The 23,314-nt window shown below is 39.1% G+C and overlaps 1 protein-coding gene across 1 annotated transcript; it reads right to left on the bottom strand.

Annotated features, from left to right (window-relative positions):
- Positions 1-2,755: 2,755 nt before the first annotated feature.
- On the bottom strand, positions 2,756-21,844 carry Slc35b4 (solute carrier family 35 member B4). Its single transcript, XM_005331084.5, has 10 exons — positions 21,517-21,844; positions 15,456-15,569; positions 12,820-12,922; positions 11,133-11,182; positions 9,985-10,066; positions 9,699-9,759; positions 8,018-8,127; positions 6,724-6,799; positions 5,419-5,494; positions 2,756-4,561 (listed from the first exon to the last, which is right to left on the bottom strand). Exons 1-10 carry the CDS (start codon positions 21,591-21,593, stop codon positions 4,315-4,317), a joined length of 996 nt encoding a protein of 331 aa, XP_005331141.1. The 5' UTR covers positions 21,594-21,844; the 3' UTR covers positions 2,756-4,314.
- Between the last annotated feature and the right edge of the window lie 1,470 nt (positions 21,845-23,314).

A 23,314-nucleotide genomic window follows, 5' to 3' on the forward strand; every position in this document is an offset into this window, starting at 1 on the left:
AATTGCAGGCTCAGTGCTGCTTAGGATCCAGCCCTGTCCTTCTGATAAGTGTGTTGCAATTCTTAAAGAGATGAATTTTAATTTTGCTACAGCTAGTGCAAGATGTTTCATTTATTTTTCTCTCTTCCTGTTCTGTACATGGAGGCTATAGTAAACCATAATTAAAAATAAATGGTGTGGAAAACTGCTTTAAGAGTGGCTTTTGTGTGCAATAGTGGCATATTAAAATAGAGCTGGCCACTGTTGCACTATAAAAATCAACCTACAGGCCTACTCAAAGCAGTTTGGAGAGACCGGCTACAAGAAACTTACTACTGTGAACCTCTAGAAATCCAAAAAAGTAGGCTGATCTACTTGAAATTTCTGAAGCAGAAACAGAAGTGTAGCTGGAGAAGTGACCTCTTATCAATCCAGCTGTGCCACAATGCCTTAGGAAGACAGGCTGTTGACAATGGCTCACAGTAAAAATTCTGCCACCACCTTACAAGGTAAAATCTGGAGAGTCCTTGAAAGCGTCTGTGGGCCCTTGAAAAGTAATCGTGATTGGAAACACCTGCAGGAAATGTAGCACTTTTATTAAGAAACAATGCTCATACAATCCAAGATAAAAACCAAATGTCTGATGAGTTGTTTCAGAAGGTTAAAAAAAAAAAAGGCCCTTTACAATAATTGATGGTAAAAAGACTCATTCAGTTTGGCAAAACATTTTATTCACAAACTTTCCCTTTCCTCCGTAGCTCTCTGTTCAAATAGCTGGCAAGGCTGGGAGCGACGTTTGCTATTTACACAGCTCCAAGTCTGAATACGCACTAATGTCTTTTGGCTGCTGTACAAACTCAGCTGCCACCCCCACCCTGATCTTTGTTCTGAAGATGTAACATCGATGAAGGGCTCAGAGGCTGATCACAGAAAATCTTTGCTGGCCCTCCCCACCCTGTAGTTCATAAGGAAGAGTGTAGGTCTAATCATCCTCTTTGGAGGATGAGGCCATCCTCCGGAAGGAAAGCAACTAGCACAGCAATGAAATGACTTGTGAATGTGACAAAGATTTTTTTTTTTTTTTTTTTAGGATGCAGGGGAATAACTGCTGCCACCCTCTTTGGTTCACAGGATCTTCACTACATCTTAAAATATATAAATAATTCTGTGTGTCAAAGGAATCATTATGACTCTTAATTCTGGGCCTTGTTTCTTTTAAGGCAGGTCAAACTTTCTTTTTGCTCCTGTACTTGGTTCCCTTGCAGCCTGCCTTTGGATAGTGGTTTAAGCAGGAAAAGTCTCAGCATGACACCAAGAATAGACAGATAAAGATGCTCTACTAGTGGCAGCCAATACACACTGCACCAGGGGAGGTGACGTGAGGCGGGGCTGATTACCCAAGGCAACCACTCAAAACCTCAGCAACCTTTACTGCTCTGCTAGGTATCTTCTTACTTTCTTCCTGAGCACCAGATATGTAAGGTGCTAGATATATATTGCTCTCCCTCTTACCACCAGGCATTCAAGAGAGCAAAAGGCTGGGTAGCAGGCTACGTGCTATATAATCTCCCAATATCCCTCCTTCCTTTCTCTGCTCAAACCTCTGGAATGTTTTCCCTTACAGTCTTACTTCCCAACGAGCTGAAGAGTGGAGCAAGCATCAGGAACTGTTTCTCAAAACTTGAGGAAGAGATCTCAACAAGCCTTCATTGAATGAATGAATATCATACAAGTCAGACCCTATGCCAGGGGCTGGCAATACAGGAGTGAATCAGATCACAGGCCTCTCCCAGCCCTGGAATATCTTCAGTGAGGAAGATGCTGGAAAGAAAGAACACACAACAAGGCTGAGAAGGCCACGCTCCTGTCCCAGCTCTGGACACATCCAACATATTCTAAGGACATATCTAACATATTCTAAGGCTTATGAATAGTTCCTGTGGTTACAAATACTGCTTATATTCATTTTCAAATATCACTCCAATCAAGAGTAATACAGAATGCATTTTATCTATACTGACAGTTCTCTCAATCTAACAGTGAAATGCCTTCAGTAAGAGTCAGTCACATTTTTTAGCAGAAAGCCACTGAGACCAAAATGCTTTGATTATCTAATAATGGCAAAATTCTCATAATTCTATTCGCTCCAGGCCAAAGACACACAAACTACAACAAATTCAGGATCTTGCTTTTGGATGTCCATAATGTGGTTCTTCTCCATGTGCATTTGTGTATTTGTTCAGGTCAATGCCAACTGGACCACTGGCGAACAGACCCACATCCAAAGCCAATTCACTGGTTGAGGGTTATTCCTAGTCAAATAGTTTTCACTTCTCCTCTCCACAATTCTGATCCTGTTGAGTGAGGCCAGCCAAAGTTTAGGGTAAAAGGAGCCAAATAAAACTATTGTTTTCCAAAGATAGCCTCTGTCTGCTGGTCAAGATCTCAGCCCCACTCTGAGCATGCAAACATTTCCACACTAACCTTCAAGTTTGTACTTATCTACAATCATATATCTTGCCAGCTTCTCACCTGTACAGATGCCTTTCCTTAAAAAAATAAGAATGCATAACAAAATACACGCTACCCAGGTAGAAATACCCTGTAAAAATCTACAAAAACACTCAGAGGCCTCCCAAAATAGAGGCAGAGGCATAAATAGATATGCAGTTATAAGTATTGCTCAGTAGAAAACACATGTGAAAGGGGCTTCAGTGAAGAAACTGGAAAGTAGAAAGTGAATGAAAAAAAAAATGAGAAGAACGTGCTCAGCAAATGACCACAAGACATTTATTAGAATCCTGTAAAAATACCACATCATCTTCCTACAAGAGGTGGCTTACAGGTGGCATGGATCAGCTCAGCTGTCCTTGCTTTCCTCACTTCTAGCACTGACCAAATTAAAGTGCTGCAGCATTTCATTTTAGTCAACTGGGTAGGAAGAAGGGAAAGGGAAAACAAAAACAAAAACAAGAAAGCATTGACTGCTGGGATTGTGTCTGAACACATTAGAACAGACATAAACTCATCAAGTGTATTCATGGTTTAGTTGGATGAAAAATAAAGTAAAAAATATGGACAAGGCCTGGGTTTGATCCAAGGATAAAAAATAAATTACAAAAACAATAAAAAAAGACAGCATTTATAATGTAACAGAGTCTTGGTAAAGGATATGCAGGTATTAGTATAATCCCAAGACCACGTCTCCTATTACTCATCTATTATACCAGGCAAGCTGCTATAGGAGCACGCAGGCGCCACACCTTACACGGTCTGGCTAGTGTCCTTTGCCATCTGATTTGTGCTTTGGGGTAGAGTTATGAATATCTTAAACACTAAATTATTTTTATAAACAAACTATGTTTCTCTGAAGCACAAATTATATAGTCCTGACAGACAATGAGAAAGGCATTTAAGAGATGTCTCCTCCTGTTAAATGAGTCTAATGTTCTATAAAATGGTTTATTCGCCCTTTTAATAAAGGTTGAAAAAAAGTTTCAACCTGGATTGAAAAATCAGTTAACTAAGGGTAATAAATTATTTTTAAATAGTATTAACTGGTAGCTGTTTTATCTATTTCCTTATATCCAACCGCCAGAGAGAAAACCCAGCTCACACAACGCAGGCCTTCAGCTTTCTGAGCACTCATTTTGTTGTGCTCTGACCTGGTATCTGTCCGTAAATATCCTATAATAATAAGACCAGCAGAGGTATTTGCACTGAGAGAAATAGACATGAGACGCTGTCGGGCTGCAACAGGTGTTTACGTATGGGGAAAAAAAGCAAAATGTAGTAAAGGGGGTCTTCCAGTATGCTCCAGTGTCACCAGGGCTCAGAGTTTGCTGGGCCACTCAGTTGGTCAGTGGAAGATGGTGCCTGGAGTACCTAACAAACTGCAAAGTGCTGCTGAAGAATAGGGGAGGGGGTGGCAGGAGAAAAAGGGGATGGGATAACAAATGATTATTATGGCAGAGAATGTCAGAACAGTAACAAAGGCATGATCCTGTCTGAGATGACAGATATAAGACTCACAGCTCTAGGGACTTGGAATTTAACAAACAAGCACAGTTCTGAATATCCTGGTAAACAAAAACAAATAACGAATGATCTGTGTGATAATACAGAACTACTCTTTTTCCTAATTTTAGGGTTAAGGGATGTCTATTCAGAGTCTACACACTTTGTTTGGATAGCCATGAGAAACGGAAAACGGTCCCCTCCTTCTCAGTAATCCCTGGGGTATGACTGGTTCCTTCCTGGGGGTGATTCAGTGTTAACCCAAGCAAAAGGGCAGAGGCCTCCTGCACACAACACTGGTCATCTTCCAGGCAGACATCAGTTCTTCTTGTCGGCCTTCTGCTGCTGACTTTTTGTGGTTCCTAGATTGTTCCACACTTCTGTGTACATTAAGGTCCCAATGAAGACAAACAAGGTGCCCAGCCAGTGCCACAGAGTGAAAGGGTTCTGGAAGTACAGGATGGAAAAGATGAGGCTCACGAACTTGCGTAGAGTCACAACAAGCGTGACGGTGAGGGAGGCACACTCTGTTGTGAGGATGAACACGCCCCGGATGCACACATACCTGAAATGGAGTTAAGGTCATTTTCTGTAAACTGCACTTGGGAGGCCAGTGGGGGGAACTTCTGCATGGCTCTTGGCTTAAATTTTCACCTTCTAAGAAAATAGGAGGGTCTACCACAGCACTCTACGGCCCCTCCCCCTCCTCGGCAGAACATCCTGCAGAGTTCCTGTTCTGCCATTCCATTTATAGATCTCAGTTGGAAACTACCTCAAGATCTCCCATTATTATTCTGGATGTTTCCTGTGGTTTACAACCAAGGTTGCCTCTGAGATAACAAAAGGGCAAAGTTCTCAGTAAGGTTGATCCCATCTCCCTTTATTTTGTCTTGTCCTCAGCTTCTGTGCACCCTCCTCCAAAAAGGAACTTTAGGATTTCAGAGGATTGAGGTCAAATCAAACTGTTTCACTACTTCAAAGAGTTAACAGATTTTAAAAGGAACTTAAGGTCATTAAAAATGACTACTTAAAAAAACTGAGTCTTGACTAATTTGAAATTTCTTTCAAAGCTCGTGGTACTTGTGATAATTGGAAATATCTTGGAATACTAGAAAAGCCCGGGCAAAAAATCACAAACTGTCCATGCCATAGACTAGTGTTTATCCAGCAGGCTCCTTCATTCCACCAGCGCATTCCTCCCTGCTCCCTGAGACTTAATGATCCATTGCACCACTGTCCCTTTGCCCTTTGCAAAGAAACTCCCTGACTATGTCTCTCTGCTTCCCGTTCCCTACAGGAAGAAATCAAGGGAAAAAACCAAACTCATGTGTCCACACCTGTTAGAAGAGAAGAATAAACATTCTATGCCAAAATAACATGAAGAAACCATATATATATATATACAGGAAATCAAAAGGATACTGAGTAATAACATTCATGAGGAGGTAGAACCACATGATGGGCACTGTCACACCGACAACTGGAACTTGATAGAGTTCTGCAAAGATTGAGAGGATATGGTCACACTAGTTTTTCTTTTTCTTTTTTTTTTTTTTTTGTGGTACTGGAAACCCAGGGCTTTGGGCATGCTAGCTAGGCTACACACCTAACCCCAAGATCACTTTTTGATAGCTAAACTTTTCATCTTTCAAAAAGGCAATATAAATAAATGATTATAGAAATAGCAGCATTATTTCACTTGCCAATAGGTTTGGACCTCCCATCAATTTACCTACCTTGATTCTAATGGTTAATAACAGCCACAAGAGTTATTGCTCTGAGGTGACTCTCAGAGGTCTTCAAAACTATGTTGTTAATAATCGGAAGTGGTTCTCTTATTCAGAAACTTTCCAACTTTCTTATATACTATTACCTTTATCATATATATATATATATTACCTATATCTTATATATATTTGGCCAAATGAGAGAGATAACACAGTTATAACACTGTCATGCAGAGAGCAGACCTAATTTTAGAACTCATGCTCTGATGAGACCCTAAGGCCAGGCTATAGAATGCACTTACCATTCGAGGTATATGCAACATAAAGCCTGATTTTAAATGCCGTTTGTTCCCTGTGTGCTCATTTGTCTGTAAGATGATATCACTAGCAGATAATCAGATCATACAGTAGTTTCCTTTAAGTTGACTGACAATTTATAGCTAATTAATCAAATGGCCACTTTACATTCATACTGTAGACACTTGAAACTAATTTGCTTATTCTTGTTGCCTATCTAACTGGTCACTAGGAAACAAGCCCTGCCACCATCCTACGCCCATCTTGCATGGCACCAAGGCAGCCTGCATCCATGAGCAGCTCTGCCATTCATAGTAGAAAAGGATGAGCAGCACCAGAGAGAGCTGGACTGCTGCCCAACTCTGCAGGGTGCAGATCTCTATTCTGTGTGGCTACTAGTTGTTTGTATTCCCAAAACCTCTCGATTCAAAGGCAAACACACAAATTCCAAAGCAAAATAGAAACGTGAAGATATTTTCTTACTTAATTTGCAAAAAATGGAGAAGTGCCTACAGAAAGCTATTGCTGCTACAACTAGTAATTAATAGTACCATTTATATTCCTGAAAGGTTGGAGGAAGATAGTTTTGGAAGGGACGGATGATTTAAATAATAATGAAAAAAATTATGGTCAAATCAAAAGCAAAACTGAGACTCTGCCTCAGAAACTGGTATGTAATTCTATCATATAATCCTAAACTCACCAGACTTATTGAATAGAACTGCATGGTCATAAATATCAGAGGCCAAGAAGATGAAACCAGGAAGTGGAAGGGCGTGCTGTGGGAAGAAATGGGTCATATAAAGTTAAGTGCAAGAACATACAAAACAGTAATTGAAAGTTGTACAAATTGTTTGATAAGTAATATAAAGAAAAGCAAGTTAGACTAAGTTAAATGTTTCAGTGCCTCCACTTGACATTATCTGGCATCATGCACAGAGCAAAGCAAAGGAGCCAGCATCCTTTCCTCAACAAAAGGGAAGGGGGAAACTTTAAAACAGTCCAAAAGGATTTGACACATTTATTTATTTATTTTTTGAGAAAGTTAAGCAAACGATGGATCTAAGAATTATAAAGAATACAGAGGCAGATTTCAGGGAATTCAGAAAGCTAGTAGGAAAGAGATTTGCGGACAATCCAAAATCAGGGGAAAATAAATGAAGGTAAAAATAAGAAGGGGCTGAAGAGAGAAAAGGATATGATAGGCCAACAATGACAAAGGTGCTCGACAACAGCCCCCACTCTGCCCAGCATTAATGACGAGTCACACCTAACACTCACTGAGCAGTTACCATATGCCTGGCATTGGAGATATGAACCAAACACAATGTTTAAGTTTTAAAATTCCCAGCCATGTACCCTGGCTCCAATTAAATATCTCAAAATGTTTGGTTGCAACTTCAGTACAAAAAGTCAGCCGTGAAAGAATCCCTGGCTACCTGCATGAGGGCAACTGCCTCACCCTCAGCTTAAGGGACTGGCTGTGCTCTGAGGGTATCTCAATAGTGAAGAGGGAAGAAGAGGAGGAAAGTTAGAGGAAGTGACAGTTCAAAACAAAGCACATATAATAATTAAACTATTAAGTGAATAAAACCCACCTGGGGGGCTTATGCCTCTCTACCCCATCCTCCCCAAACTACACCACAGATGTCTGCCTGCACAAATTCCCTTGCCTGTTGCTCTTGGAACTTGGTTTTCCTTTTCAGGATTTCCATACTGCTTTTAACTTGATTTCATCTACAAGAATGTTGCAGGTTAGGGTGCTTTGTCCCTGGAGGTTGCTCCTGCCTAACAGATGTTTCATTCACATTGGCTGATAAGGATTGTCTTAGGTAGGCAACTGTGGCTCAGAATGTGCACTAGCTCCCTCACAAAAGCACTTCAGTCTCTGGGTCTCAAGGCTTTTTAATGACATCAGAAGGATGGCACCTTTCACTTGAAATAACACACTATAATGCAGGAATTTCTACCTTCCCCACCTATAAGAAGTTGCTTACGTTATAAAATAAGGCCTCCTTGGAGTGCTTCCCAAATTGTTTGTAGAGAGTCTCTTGGAATATACCCATCCTTGCTGACATTAGAAGAGCAAAAGTCAGTGCCCCGATGCCTAAGACACAAACACTGGGTTACAAGACGGCCTGCATTTGTTCATTTTCAGGTGTTTCCTCAAAGAACATTTATTGCTTGTTTACAGTTCTACGGATATTATAAACTAAATGTAGAACATGTACAACATTTTAAAAATAGGTAAAAATCAACCACAATATCACCGTCTAACCTTTTATTTTCTACATCTCTCTATATCTAATGCATATATTTTTATACTAAGATGGGATGAGATTGCATGCACGATTTTATATCTTGCTTTTCTTGGGATGTTTTCTCACATTTTTCTTCAAGTCCTTCATTAATTTTTTTCAAAATTGTGATTTAATGACTGTATATTATTCTACCACATGGTTGGATATAATCTAACCATCTAATCTAATTAGAAATAATCTAACCATTCTCCCTTAAATGTCTTTCAGGGAGAATGGTTAGATTATTTCCAATTACCTCATCACTGAAATCAATATGTATCATTGTACACAAACCTTTAAACATTTTGATTATTTCCTTAGAATAAACTTATAAATGGAATTACCGAATCAAAGGTTGAAGACATTTTAAAAACTTAATATACAATATTTTTCCAGAAAGGCTGTGTCAATTTAAACTAATCATTTATATGAAAATGGTTTTGTCATTCTATACCCTCGCAGCAATGAAAATAATCATTTATCATTTTGCCAATATGACAGGACAAAGTAAAAAGGTATTGTATTTTAGTTTTAATTTTCATTTCTTTGATGAACGAACTAGTGAAGCTTAACATAAAATTATCATTTATTAATTTTCCCCATGAATTGTATACTCATGTCCTTTGCAAACTTTTCTCATTAGGTGAAGTATTTTTCTCATAGTTCATACAGATCTTTCTATGTTAAGAATAGCAACCTAAAGGGATAAAATTCAAAGAAAAGAGAACCACAGTCTTTTATTGCTACTTCCCTTCCACGATGTCAGTCTCAATCTGTTCTTGTTATTACTGAAAGTACCTGGAAAGAATTTCCCTCCAAATCAGACAGTGTGAGAACAAGGCTCTCTAGGAGTTCTCTAATTAATTCTACAAAGAGATACTTGTATTTAAGAAAAAAAAAATTCCCAGGAGATTATGATGATCAGTTAGATTCGGGAACACTGCCATCTGGAACAGCTAACCTATGAAGAATATAAATCTAAGATTTAGAAATGGGTCCCTTGGAAATTTGAAGAGTCAACTGGTTAATGTGCCCTTCTTTTGCAGATGCTTTTACTCAGCAGATGGATCATGAAAAAATGGATGACAGCCCACGCGCTGCTCTCAGAGCATGCTAGGCAGGCAAGTAGACACACTTTTCTTTCAAGGCCAGTGGCAACCAAGAAACATATAGATCCATGTTGTCCAGCACTCTGCCACAAATATGGACTTTTTTTTTTCATTTCTTGAATGCTAAGGTTTAGAGATGCAGGATCCCCTCTCTTCCAGGGCATAATTTTTTTAGCTGAAGCTTCTTGCCAAGAAACACTTCCCTTAGGAGAAAACTAAGCAAACATAACTTCAGAGGCAATTAGCTTTATTGTAATTACTGTACTTGCCTAGTAACCACCATGCAAAGGCCTGGAATCCATCATTTTCACCCACACTGGACTGGGAAGTCTAGGAAATAAGAAAATACACTAGATACAGAGACCAGAATCACATGCAACATGCAAGAGAGACAAGGGAAGTATTTATGCTATCCATTTCCCTCCATTCCTCTCTTGCAGAGACTCAAATCCTTACATTACAAAAGTTTTAATTTGTTTTATTATTAATGAGTGTCTGGTAACCAGGCCCCAATGGCAAGTAGTGAATATAAATGATTTGTGAGCTGATTCTTACCACCTGCTTTGCTGACATGAAAGTGCAAAGAAAAATCCCTGCAGACACCAGGGCAATGGAGGTATACTTGAAAATACTGTATCTGCAAAATAAAAACAAAACATAGGAAAACACATTTCCAAATGACATTTATAGTCAATGGGGTATGTAAGTACAAATCACTAAAATGTGACCTTCCAGCAGAGTCCACACAGGCAGGTACATGAAGGAATCAGGGTACTGACTGGTTTCTAAACATTTTCCCTGGGGTGGTTAAAATAATTTGTTTCCAACAGTTTGTTGATAAACAGATTGCTGCATCAGGAAACAAAAATAGAAACAGACACAGACCAGGCATGACACTGCATTCTGCTCTTGAGAGTCCATAGGGAGCCTGGCCAGTCTTAACTGGGTTCGGTGGCTTTCCCTGTCTTTACAGAACTCAAACCTGAGTCCTAAGACACACACCACCAAAGAGGAAGAACAGACCATCAGGTACCAGTAGCAGCATTCAATGCTCAGAAAATGATTAAATTGATTAATTAAAATGATTAAATTAAATTCTCTGAGGATGGTATTATTTTTAAATTTTCTGAATAACTTAAATGTTGCTTTTGAATGTTGGCATACTTGGACAAAGAGAATTTTCAATTTATAGAACAATGAGCGATAGTAATAGCGACATTTCACATTAACTAAAATAGCATCATTATTATCCCTTTCAGATTTTTGGTGATCGAGCAAAAAGCTTCAGGGAAGGATTAAAAAAAATTAAAATGAAATGTAATAAATAAAATAAGTGTAATAAATAAAAATTAAATTTAGATGTTAAGTGTAAATAGTCACAGATGACTACTGGTAACCATACTACACAGTGAAGCTCTATTGGTTTAATAGGTACATATGGTACCATAGATTTAGTCATGACAAGAGTTAATCAACTCAGAGAAGATACTACTCCAAAATCACAGATAAGCCCACTCACCTGGCCAACTGCCTCAGGAAACTATATCATTGTGCACCATTTTTAGAAAAAGAACTAAGAAAAAAGGTAGATGGCCAAAAGCAAACTTACATCCACAAAGGGAAAAAGAATCCAGATGATAAGCCCAGGGATGGTGGCTTAGCATATCACTTCTATACATAAAATACGAAAGTGTGTTGTTTACCTTTTCTTTAAAATGATAATTCCCAGAATCATGTTGGCAATTAGGGACCCCTATAAAAAGGAAACAAGAATAACAAAAAGAGTCTTAGAACACCAGGGAAAGAAAACAACTCAAAATGAATATGAATGTGTACAAGATGGGAAACATGGAATGAAGGAGGATGGATAAACATGAATAAGGTCCAGATGTTCTATGGCAGCAAAAAGTATAGAGCACAACGATCTCTCATGTTAAACAGTAACCAGCTAATAATGAGAACAAAAATGATCAATTCTCAATAACTGGTCTCAGAAGTTATGACTAATAGGAATAAATGATTTAATAGACTTCTTTTTGTCCAATTTTCCATCTAATTTCTAAGACTTTTAATAAGCTTCTCCTCACCTGCAGTTTTAATGAAAGAAGTCAAACAAGGATCTCTCTCTCCCTCTCTGGAAAGATGTCAATCAATCAGCAAGTGTTTATTAAAGTCTACTATGTGTTAAAGTTCATCTTAATAACTATAATTAATAATTACATTCAGGAATAGCACATTCAGTGTCACAAAAATCTCAGGCCACCCAGAAATGCTATCCTTCCAGTTATCACCACCCATCCTGCATTCTTTTGCAATCCTACCTACATGACCCTTGAAGTCTTCCCTTCTCTTCTGGGCATACTCTGTTCTTATCTATATACAAACCACACATGGATCTCCCACCATACATAGGAAAAGAAGAAAACTTGTACTACTTTGGGAAAAATTCCATTTGTCAAAAATTTTCCTTTATTAGCTCAAGTTTTTGATGAAAAAAAAAATTAGAAAAGAAGTACAATTTGAGCATTCCTGATCTGAAAATCTGAACTGTTCTAAAATCCAAAACTTTTTAAGTGCTGACATGATGCCACAAGTAGATAATCCCATGCCCCAAACCTTGTTTCATGTACAAAATCATTAAATGTATTGTATAAAATTTCCTTTAGACTATGTGTATAAGGTACATATGAAACATAAGTAAATTATGTGGTTAGACTTGAGTTCCACAACCTACAATATCTCTTTAGGTATATGCAAATATTGCAAACCTGGAAACACTAGTGGTCACAAGCATTTTGGGTAAGGTATACTCAATCTGTATCTGTTTCATGTAACAGAAGTAAATGTAATTTTTTTTAATGGGAAAAAAAAAAAAACCACTAAGGCTGGAGTTGTGGCTCAGCAGTGGAGCATTTGCCTAGCATGTTCGAGGCCTTGGGTTTGATACTCAGCATCACATAAAAATAAGTAAAAAATAAAGGTATGGCGTCCAACTACAACTAAAAATAAATATATATTTAAAAAAAAGAAAAAGAAAAAAAAACTAAGTGATAAAAAAGAAATAAGTTAAATAACATTAATAGTAAGTTTGAATATAAAATCAACCAGATGAAGAAAATTGAAGGTAAAATCTGATTCCCAGGGAAATTTTAATTTTTTTTTAAATAATCACCCATTAGACTTCAAATAAATAAGTTAACTGTCCACTTTCACATTTCTTTCTTTTTGCCTTCCTTCTCTGGTGAAAGCCATCCTTGCTCACACATTCACAAACCTACTCTCTTATACCCAAGACCAAAGACTTATTACAAGACCTTTCTACTTTTGCTACATAGTCAGTCTGCTACTTTTTTATGCTTTTCAGAGGAACATGCACATGGCAGCACTTACAGATCTAAATATCATGTGCAAGGGCATGGCAATGTTGAGATTCAGGGCATAGTTGTTCACCACGCTGACAGTAAAGAACATGGTTACCATCACGGCATAGTACCTGAAATACAGAAAGAACAGCAAATCACAGAATCTGTTATTTCCAGAAATCAAGTACAGAAGGAAATCTATATTTTAGTCTAAAAAGAATTTTATTTGTTTCCTTTGCATTAAAAGACTATCACTATTATCATCTGAAGTCAAATATTATGTATATATAAAAATACAAAGTCAGACTAACATGGGAAAAGTTTGAATTACTGAATATGTTTAAAGAAATTATTTTTTCAAGTATACATGGCCATTTAAAACTAAACTTTTAAAATGTTAATAGATATCAATAGGTTTTTTCGAAGTGAATAGATAAATATTACTGTATTGGTTCACTGTATATAACTTTCATATATATATTAGGTTAAACCATATTAAATTGCCATGGTTTTTTTTGTAATTCAAAAAGGGTTGAACATCAGCAATTTCAATAAGAGAAATATTTAAAATCATTGACTAAAGAATGCATGGCAAAGGTAAATAAGTGATTCCATGTTCTTCATGAAATGTTGTCCATTTCTACCTCTGCACATGTGGAGATATAACAACAGAGAGTTGTTCCAAGTTATCTTCTCTGACAAGAACCTATTATGTATTGCTGGTTAGATATGGAGCTCTTTATACATCACAATAGGCAGTAAAGTCCAAGGCTAAATTAACATAGCCTGGAAAGTTTGAGGAGCTTAACAATGAATGTAGAGCACACTGTCACATACACACAAAATCACTAGCCATTGTTTCTTCACAACCTTTTAATACTATATATATAATATATTAGTGATTTTGCAAGGCTTCTTGTACAATTTTCTCAGTCTTGTCTTAAAGAGATGCCTTTGGGAGGCAAGAAGAGTTCATCAAGGTGTTTCAGGATAATTAACTCAATTATTCCACATGGCTGCTGACCTAGCACTGCCTAGAAATCACTTATGAGGATGAATTACATGAGTAAAACTTTGATTATGGTTTCACAACCGAAAATAAAATAGCTATCACCAACAGGACACACATGGGAGTGTGGTTGTTGGGGGAAGATCATGGGAGTCTCAAGGACAGGCTGGGGAGGTTGAAATTCATTCTGAACATCATGACAACCACTGAGCAAGAAGTGCCACAATGAAATGGTACAAGTAAAACAGGAATAAACAAAAGTGGGCGGAAGGGAGATCAGTCAGCTGGATACTTAAAAGTTATGGTGACACGGAATACGCTCCTAATCCACGCAAATGGCTGAGGTGATGGGAAGAGACAGTGGGAGGAGGCAGGAAAGGCCAAAGAAGTAAAAAGTCACTGGGGCTCCTAGTGCAGGGTAAATGCTGGCCTGCAGGAACAGAAGCGTTATGAAGATATTAAAGCCAACGCAAAAAAAAAAGAAATATATTCCGAATATTTACCATCTGTTATGGTTTAGATATGGGGTGTCCCTCCAAAGCTCATGTGTAAGACAAGGTAAGAAAGTTGAGGTGAGATGATTGAGTTCTGAGAGCCTTCACCCAGTGATTAATTCCTTGGTAAGGATTAACTGTGGATAACAGTAGGGTGTGGCTGGGGGAGGTGGGTCATGCCTTTTGGGTATATATTTCGCCCTGGTAAGGGAACTCTCTCTCTGCTTCCTGATCGGCACACTGTGCCGCTTTCCTCCACCACATTCTTTCACCATGATGTTCTGCCTCACCTCATGCTCCAAGGAATGGGGCCTGCTGTCTAGGGACTGAGACCTCTGAAACTATGAGCCCCCAAATAAATTCTTCCTCCTCTAAATTTGTTCTTGTCTATCTTTCAGTCACAGCAGTAAAAAAGCTGACTAAAACAGCATCCCACACCAAGAAATTTAAAGGTATGATATTTAATATAACACAATTCAGCCAGTTTTTCTGTGTGCACTGTTCAGGAATGCTGCAAAACAACAGCAACAAGGGTGAACCTGAGTACCTGGATATAGTCACATGGGAATGTTGCTCTCCATGGGTTAAGTGACACCGTTCTTCTAACACTCAAAACTGGATGGATAACACTCAAGTCTCTCATCAAGAAGGCTGAGTCTTCAACACACTGTTTATTGTAAGAACTGCCCTGGGTTCTACCTGGCCTCAGGAGTACAGTTATGCAAGTGTGGAATAGTGGACAAAGGTCTGGCATCAACAATTCTGACTTCGCTTGCTATTCATTTTCAGGTGAAATTCATGTAACATAATATTGACCATTTTAAAGTGAACAATTCAGGGGAATTTAGTACACTTACAAAATTGTGTATACCTCTATATAGTCCCCAAAGTTAATCAGTTTTAGAAAGGGACAGTCACACACAAACATAAGTGCACACACTACTGTCTTCCTCACAGTTATGTAAAGTGTTGTGGCAGGAATTTTATCCTAAAAATAGACTCCCCAGAGTTTTGCAATGTGTTAAACCCAAAAAATGAATTATTCTACTGATATCTTTGATATATATCTCAGAAAAGAATGTCTTATACTCCTTTTCTATGGGTTCCATCTCTCTAACTTTTTAAAAAGACCCAAAACAAAGAGACTTTTATGTGTCATACCTTATTGGGATAGCTGGAGGCTTCCTTCCCAAGTCAGCTTCAAAGAGGAAGCCTTCCACAGCAATAAATAAGAACTGTGCAAATGTCACGATGTTCCCACATCCTGGATGCTTCCTGGGTGATGAGTAACAGAAAGGAAAAATAAGGCACAAAGACCGAGATAAAGAGCACTAAAGTCTTATATTTATAATTCCAAAACAGCAGGAAGGATAGATTCCTATTATCCACTGTCTTTCCTTACCTTGGCTCTCAGAGGCCATGGATCACACACCTTTAGCATTATACCTCACAGAAAGTGTAAAATTTTCTTATTTATTCATCCCCAGGTGTAGCAGGCCATGAGTGAGATTTGCTCTGCCCTACTCATTGCCAGAACTGTGACACAGCTTTCCTGGTACTTGGCAGGAGACTGGTTATATGTTCTGGTGGAGATCCAAAAGGCCTGTCGCCAGGAGCTGAGTCAGTACAGGTAGCAAAACCCAAGGACAGAAAGGGGCTGAATTTTCTCCTGGAATGTTTATATACCCTCCTGACTGGGAATCATCGGATCAGGTGATGATAAGGACATTATTTTAGATATGTCTCCAAGGGGGTAAAAACTAGTTCTTGGAAAGGGGGAGGGATCTTACCCCTTTTAAGTATAAGGCACAGTAAAACACACCTGTGCATAAACCAGAATATAGTATATCTATGAAGGGGTGATTTAGAAAAAATGTCTAAAAAGGGTTCTAGTGTCCGAGACAATAAAACTGCGAAAGACTATTGTAGTTCCTTTCACCACAATCCTTACACAGCATTTCAAACCTATTAGGCATCAAGAAATGTCTGTGGAATTCAATTGATCCTCTTCAGTGATCTATGTAACAGTTGGGGAATCTTCCACAGTGACCATTGGGAACAGATTTACAAAGTAGAAAAATTCCTTCTAACAGCCAGCTGGAGGCATTCTGAAAACTAGTAACGTGCTATGCTAATGTTTTTCTTGAGCTTGTCTATTCAGCTCTGCTTGATCACTGGAAAAAGTACCAAGTAAATAGCATCTAGATTTCCCTAACTACCATTAATCACCACTTCATATTCTTCTCTTCATCCTGATTAAAGATATTTACCTAAAGCCAGTGAATAGGATTTAACTGTATTGTTACATATTAATACATTGCTATTTATCAAAACTCCATTTTCTATTGGTAGCATAATATTAAACAAGATATACAAACTCTTAAAGATATCCATCAGGCACAAAAATAGACAAGCTAAGGCATAAGCCATTCTTACAGCAAGTCAGGCTTACCATCTGAAGAGACCTGTCACTGCTCTAAGCTGGACTGCCTAAGAAGGCTTCCTTGAAATCTCCAGTTTTAGATGCCATTCAACAATGTCTCTTTCAGCATTTTTCATAGCAAAGGACAAGGCCAAACATTGCATGGCAGGAATCCATAAATGAGTATGTAAGATCATTATCTCATTCAAGAAGCTAATTAAAACCACTATCTTATATATGAGAGCCCCAAGAAGGAATTCTAACCTAGATGGTCAATGGTACAGTGCTTCCAAACTCCCTCCAGCCCACCACTGTTTATAAATCCATGTGCCTTAAGAGGCTCACTCTCCTACTTCTGATTCCATTGGTCTAGGATTGGACCCTAAGAATCTACTTTCAAAAGTTTTCCTTGGCTGGGCATAGTGGTGCATACCTACAATCCCAGTGGCTTGGGAGGCTGCAGCAGGAAGATGGCAAGTTCAAAACCAGCCTCAGCAATGCAACCAGGCTCTAAGCAACTTAGTAAGATCCTGTCTCAAAAATAAAAAGGGCTGGGGATGTGACTCAGTGGTTAAATGCCCCTGAGTTAAATCCCCAGTACTAAAAAAAATATTTTTCCTTGATCCTAATGTGCAGCCAGAGTTGAAGTGTGCATGAATGTGCATATGGCCATGCATGTGTAAGACGCTTGACCCCTTACATGGGATTGGAGACTACTATGCTCCATAGTGGTTAAAAGTATAGACTAACATGCAAGATTCACTTTCATCACATACCATCTAAATCCTGTTTTCTCATCTTTAAAATGGGAACCTATTAGTTGCTCATCTTGGGAGTAAATGAGCCTCTCCCTAAAAAGTACTTAACACAGTGCCTGCCAGAGTGACAAAGGCAAACAGAACCACCAGTGATGACCAGTGCTTAGGGTCTTGCATATTGAAAGGTCTTCAATGAAAATGATGTATTGTTAGTATATTGATAATTCAATGAGAAAATACAAATGAAGTGCCAAGCACAAGACTGAGCCCAAAAGCTCAAAACTTGCTTTCCTGTCTATCTTCTCTCTATGGAAAGCTCAAGTCAGTTAATGAACATTATCAAAAACCAATTATGCACATTTAGGTGCTAGCTTAGAGGGAGTTCCCAATATGAATGACAACTGATCCTTGCCCTCTGGAAGACAACAGCAGCTTAGGGAGCCAAAGAGGAAGTATGGACAGTGAGAACCCAGTGCCACAGTGGGAATGTTGGAGGATAGACGTATCCCACCCATCTTTGAGCCCCAATCACAGCCTTCACTCAAATAAGCCAATGAATGTAGGAATGGCTCACTTTAACAAGAGTGATCTAGAATATTAGCATATGTACAAAAGATTTTTTAAAAGGTAGTTTATTTTTTTTTAAAAAAAGATTCACTTTACAAGTGTATTCTCCAGGTGATTTTTTAAAATATCTTGTTGTTGTTAAAGGGCTGAGGAGCCAAACCTAGGCCCTCACACCCAGGGCCTCACAAAGGCTCTATCACTAAGACCCCTTATGATTTTTTAAAGGCCATCATGTTTTCATTTTACCTTTATTTTATTGAGTTAAAGTAGTAGCATGCCCATTTTATTGCCCAAGACACTGAGGGCCACACAGCTGAGCTGAATAAGTTTCTCAGGGCCTCAAGGCAAAGTAACAGGGTTTGCATATATCCTTATTCTTCTTCTTAACAGTGGCTTTTTAGTCTTGCAACCTTGCCATTAGCTAATTTTAGGACATTCCCCAGAGGAAATCCTGTATGCATATGAGTGACTCCTCGCCCTCTCTTCTTTACCCCAGGTCCTTTGACAACTCATAATCTACTTTTGTGGTCTCTATTTCCATATAATTTTTAAATCTCCCTAATGTACTCATATAACTCAAGTTTCTTTCTAAATCTACTTGGCTTTTTAGGAACACATATTATTGTATATCTCTCAGTGGAATTCTATATATTTAACTGGAGTAATTCATCTTAAAAACTTCTGAGTAAAAACTTAATTCTTTCCCTAAATCTTTTGTTCTTTTGAAATTTACTCCCCAAGAATTATAATCATTAACTGCCAACAACTTCTCTTACTTTGAATTCTCTTTGGCAAGAATCCAAATTTTTATTTTTTAAAAAAAGCAACTTTGAAGAGAATGAATTGATCAGATAGTTCATATTTTTTCTTTTTCTAGATACAGAAAACTTCCTTATTTAATTCAACATTAGGCCTTTAATTGAAAAATTCAATGGGAAAAAGAAAATGTTTCAGATTGTTTTCCTAATGTAAGACATACAATACCTTGCCTATCAACTTGTTAGTTGATACTTGAATATTTTGTTTCCTAGGTAGGAAGGAGCTTCTTAAAGGAGGGGAAGCAGGTACTTATTCATTACTACGGATCCGCTCAGTGCAATATGTTTATATTTTACTACTGGTCCCAAATATAGGTACACAAATCAGAAAGAACAAACTGAATTTATTTCCCAATTTGGGAAAAACGGTTTAAAAAATTCTTTTTTTCCCAAAAGGTCAACTTTAGTGTTTACATTTAAGAGTAAATTTGCCATTTGCTATGATGCCTAAATGTTATATAAAGAAGTCATGAAAAAGTGCAGCTCCTGCTCTAAAAAAAATTCATGAGCTTTCCACTGAGATGTTCCCAGATAAAGCAGTGAATTCCAAGATCATATCTAGAATGGACCTCAATGACTATGTGGCCTAAGTAGGTTCTATTTTACTGATTTGTCACAAAAATTGTGACTTACCCAACCAAGTTAGGAAAAGGCAGCTATTTGGTCTGGTACATCACATATCACTGATTATTTTAACAAATATACTTTCTCACCACTTAATGAAAACCCACTGTTGTATGCAAAAATGCAGATATTCAAAAAAAGAAAAGAAAAAGAAAAAGAAGGAGGGATGACTTGTTTATAAATTAGTCAAGTATTCTAAATAGAAGCTCCTATGGAAATATTTTATAAAGTTAGATTTGTCCATAACTTTTCTGAACATCTCATAAAACAATTGAAATAAAATTTTAAGAGTAATGGAAGTCAACCACCAGTGTGCTTCAAGTTTTCTACATGCATCTCATTTAATCCTTTAAAACTTGTGAGCCTGATGGAACCATTACCCTCTTTGGCAGGTATCAAGTCATTTGGAATCAAGTTATTTGGCCAAGGACTCACAAACTAGTAAAAAGAGGCTTCAGTAGCTAGCATATTCTGGCATCATACAGCCTTTTGGCAAGATTTAATTTAACAGCATATATAATATAAATATTGCACTATTATTTTCTGACCTTCGCTTCCATGGACTACCTAATTACATCACTTTTTTATTTTAAAAAAATATAGATATAAACTATATGTCAATTTCCAAAGTGGCCTTCCTTTGAAGTGTATCAGATTATAGCCGGATACAGGTGTTGGTTTTTTTTTTTTTCATTTTCATATCCTTCACCACCTACTCCCAAGACAAATAACAGATCTTTATCAGCACTTGCTGTATAATAAAATGTTAAGCTCCGTAAGAGCAAAAATGAACTCTTCATAAAGTTTAACTTAACTGGTTGCTTCAGAATGATTTAATCAATGGTTTCAAATAAAATACATCTCTTGCAGGCATCACATGAAGAATTGGATGACCAAGATCTATCTGCTGCTCAAGTTCAAAATTAACTGGAAGGTGAAAAAGGGTATTAAATTAGGAATTTAGACATCTTGGACTACAGATCTTGCTCTGCCACTTACAAGTAGTGAAAGACCACCTATTCACTGTCAGCAAAACGGTGAATTCTTGACAACAGGATTAGTTGGAAGATAAATGGAGAATTTAGAAACAGGAAACTAGATGGCACCACAGATATTATTTTACAACAGGGGAAAGGAGGCCCAGAGAGGCTAAGTGACTTGAAAAGGGCACACAGTCAGGGGATGGCAAAGTCAAGACTGAAATTCATAACTTTGAGCTTTTTAATCCAGAGCCTTTTCCATTCCACCTGTTGTCTCTTCAGCAACAGTTCTGTCCACTGAACTTTGCACACTGTTTCTCAACGCTATTTGCTAGCTACCTCAATAAAGCTAGTCTAGTAACCTTTGGGAAAGTGTCATAGCCTTTCTCATTTTATATTTTCAAAATGCATGTTTCCCAATTTAAAACCTATGATAATATAAAGCTGGAAATGCTCTCTCAGGTCACTTGGACTGATCTTCCACATAAATAATTACCTGTTCTACATCATTGAGATGTATGTTTGGGCAAAATAGTCACAGGCAACTCTGGGGCCAATAATAAAGATGAAACTGTGCGGTGTGTACAAAACCAGAACGCTTTGTAAGTCAGAACGCTTTGCTCAACTTGGGATATGCCACTGACTGGGCGAAGAAATGAGCTGGAGCTGAAGGGGAAGTAGGGGAGAGAGTGGCTGGACGAAGGAATCTGCTCCCTGCCCATCTTGGACCAGTCACTTAAAAAACTCCGCAGGCTTCCAACCCCCAGGGTGCGGAAACTGGGTGACGACTCCAACACCCTCAGTCCGTCCCCTCACCGGGATGCTGTCAGACTTTATTAGGCGGGATAGCCGGCAGTGTGCAGGACCAGAAACAGAGTAGTGGGTCCAAAGGGGTCCCAGGCTGCCCACGCGGGACCGGGCTCATGCATTCCCGCCCCGGCACCGCTCAAGGCGGGGTGGGGAGTGGGCAGAGATGCGGCCCCAGGCGGCGCGCAGAGACGCCTCTCCTCCGACCAGCCCGGGAGCCCGGGTGCGGCCCGAGAGGTCACTCACCGGGCCAGCAGCTCTAGGAAGATCACGTTACTGCAGCAGCCTGCGAATACCAGGCCCACCGCGAAGGCCGGGCGCATGGCCGGTGCGGGGGCAGGGGAGCGAGCGCGGAGGAGGAGCCCGCCTATGCTGCTACCCCAGGAAGGCGGCAGTGGACATGCCCGCGGTCCGGGAGCGCGGCTCTTGCCCGGGGCCGAGGCGGTTCCCCCTTCCCCTGAGGCCGCCACCCACGCTGCCAGCCGAGGAGCTGTAGTTCTCAGTCAGCCCAGGCCCCATTCATCCGAGGGGGCGTCCAAGTCCCGGCCAGACTACATATCCCAGCATCCCGCGCGCCCTTACGCGGGGCGGGACGGGTCGTTCCGCCAGAGAGGAGCAAAGGGAAAGTGCCACGAAAGCCTCGCGAGATCAGCGGCCTCGGGGCCTGCCGGGAAGTGAAGTCTCCACGCCGTCGATGCTTCCTGGGAGACCCAAGAACTCAAAAGGGGATTCACCACTGTCACAAAAACTCGCAGCCGCTGCACTAAAACCACAGACCTGTGACTGCTCATTAGAGGTGTTCGAGCATCTGAAACAATTCTCCAAAACAGGATGAAAGTAGAAATTGGTCTCTAGAAAAGCATTAGTTCTGGGGTTGGAATCTTGGCTCATCAGTGGTGCTATCCCAAGCAAACTCTCAGAGCCTCACCCTCACCCTTGGTAAAGATGGGACAGTAACTTACGCCTGTCCTGCCTGGTTGATGTGAGAGGTAAAAGATGTGCACTATGAAAAGCCTAGCTCGTTAAGTTTATTGCTTTACATTATGATTATTGGCGAGACACCCAGTACGCTAATTGACCCTGTTGACCCTTCTAGGGTAAGGTCTTCCTCCAGTTCAGTGTGGTCAGGTGCCCACGTTGTGCCAGCTCAAGGTGTGTGCTCATCAAATATTGAACTTGTAGTAAGCAGTCTATTCACATTAATTCTTGTCTCTACTCATCAGCTGTGTGCAGATTTTACACTGCAATTAGTATTGTGTGGGATAGTTATTTAAAATATAGATTTCTAGAACCCATGCACAGGGATTCTGATATATTAGGTCTAAAATGGAACCCAGTAATCTGCACTAATAACCAGATGATTCTCTTGTGGTTTCCAGGCCACAAAATGCTGGGGGAGGGGCATTTTAAAATATGTTGTGGATCTTGAGGAAGACTTCAGACTTTCGTGTTTCCCAAGAAATAAAAACATTATTACATTCCAAAATCCTACTTATTCCCAACCAGATACTTTGACTTTGCTATTGCTCTTTTATTTAATTATAACCTAAATATATGATGTGATAAAATACTAAAGAGTAGGACTAACATTTTATACTAGGAACTGGGAACAAAAAGCAAGTATAAATATATGGCTTCTATCAAAAAGACTGTCTTGCTGGGAGGATGAGGAGCTATATACACATTTTACAAATAAAGAATAGTGTGGCACTATCCTGTGTACTTAGTCAGTGCTCAACAAACACTATTGGTTGCTGTTGTTGATGACTGAATAAGTGCTATGTTGGATGAAAGAAAAGTGATCAGAACACTTAGAGCCACCAAGAGATCTTTATTGAAGCAGTGCAAAAGAGGAGAAAAAGAGAGAAAGAAAGAAGAAAGAGAGAGCAAGGGAGAGCAAAAGCAAGAGAGGGAGACAGAGCAAGAGCAAGAGAGGGAGATAGAGCAAGAGAGAGGGGCCCTGCAGGAGGGAGTTTTTATAGCCAAAATCTAATGGAATCTCTGGGTCTGCAAGTTGCCTTGTTGGAGTACAATGATTGGATCA

The sequence above is a fragment of the Ictidomys tridecemlineatus genome, chromosome 2 (genome assembly GCF_052094955.1).
Source record: "Ictidomys tridecemlineatus isolate mIctTri1 chromosome 2, mIctTri1.hap1, whole genome shotgun sequence".
Lineage (NCBI taxonomy): Eukaryota > Metazoa > Chordata > Mammalia > Rodentia > Sciuridae > Ictidomys > Ictidomys tridecemlineatus.

What these genes read in the sequence shown, in the direction of transcription:
- Slc35b4 (XM_005331084.5), bottom strand. Translation starts at nt 21,593, where the DNA reads ATGCGCCCGGCCTTCGCGGTGGGCCTGGTATTCGCAGGCTGCTGCAGT. An exon ending in CCTCCAGCTATCCCAATAAG is followed by an intron (nt 12,923 to 15,455) that starts GTATGACACATA and finishes TCTGTATTTCAG; the next exon opens with GTACTATGCCGTGATGGTAA. An exon ending in AGGAGGCCTTATTTTATAAC is followed by an intron (nt 6,800 to 8,017) that starts GTAAGCAACTTC and finishes TTCTTCCCACAG; the next exon opens with CACGCCCTTCCACTTCCTGG.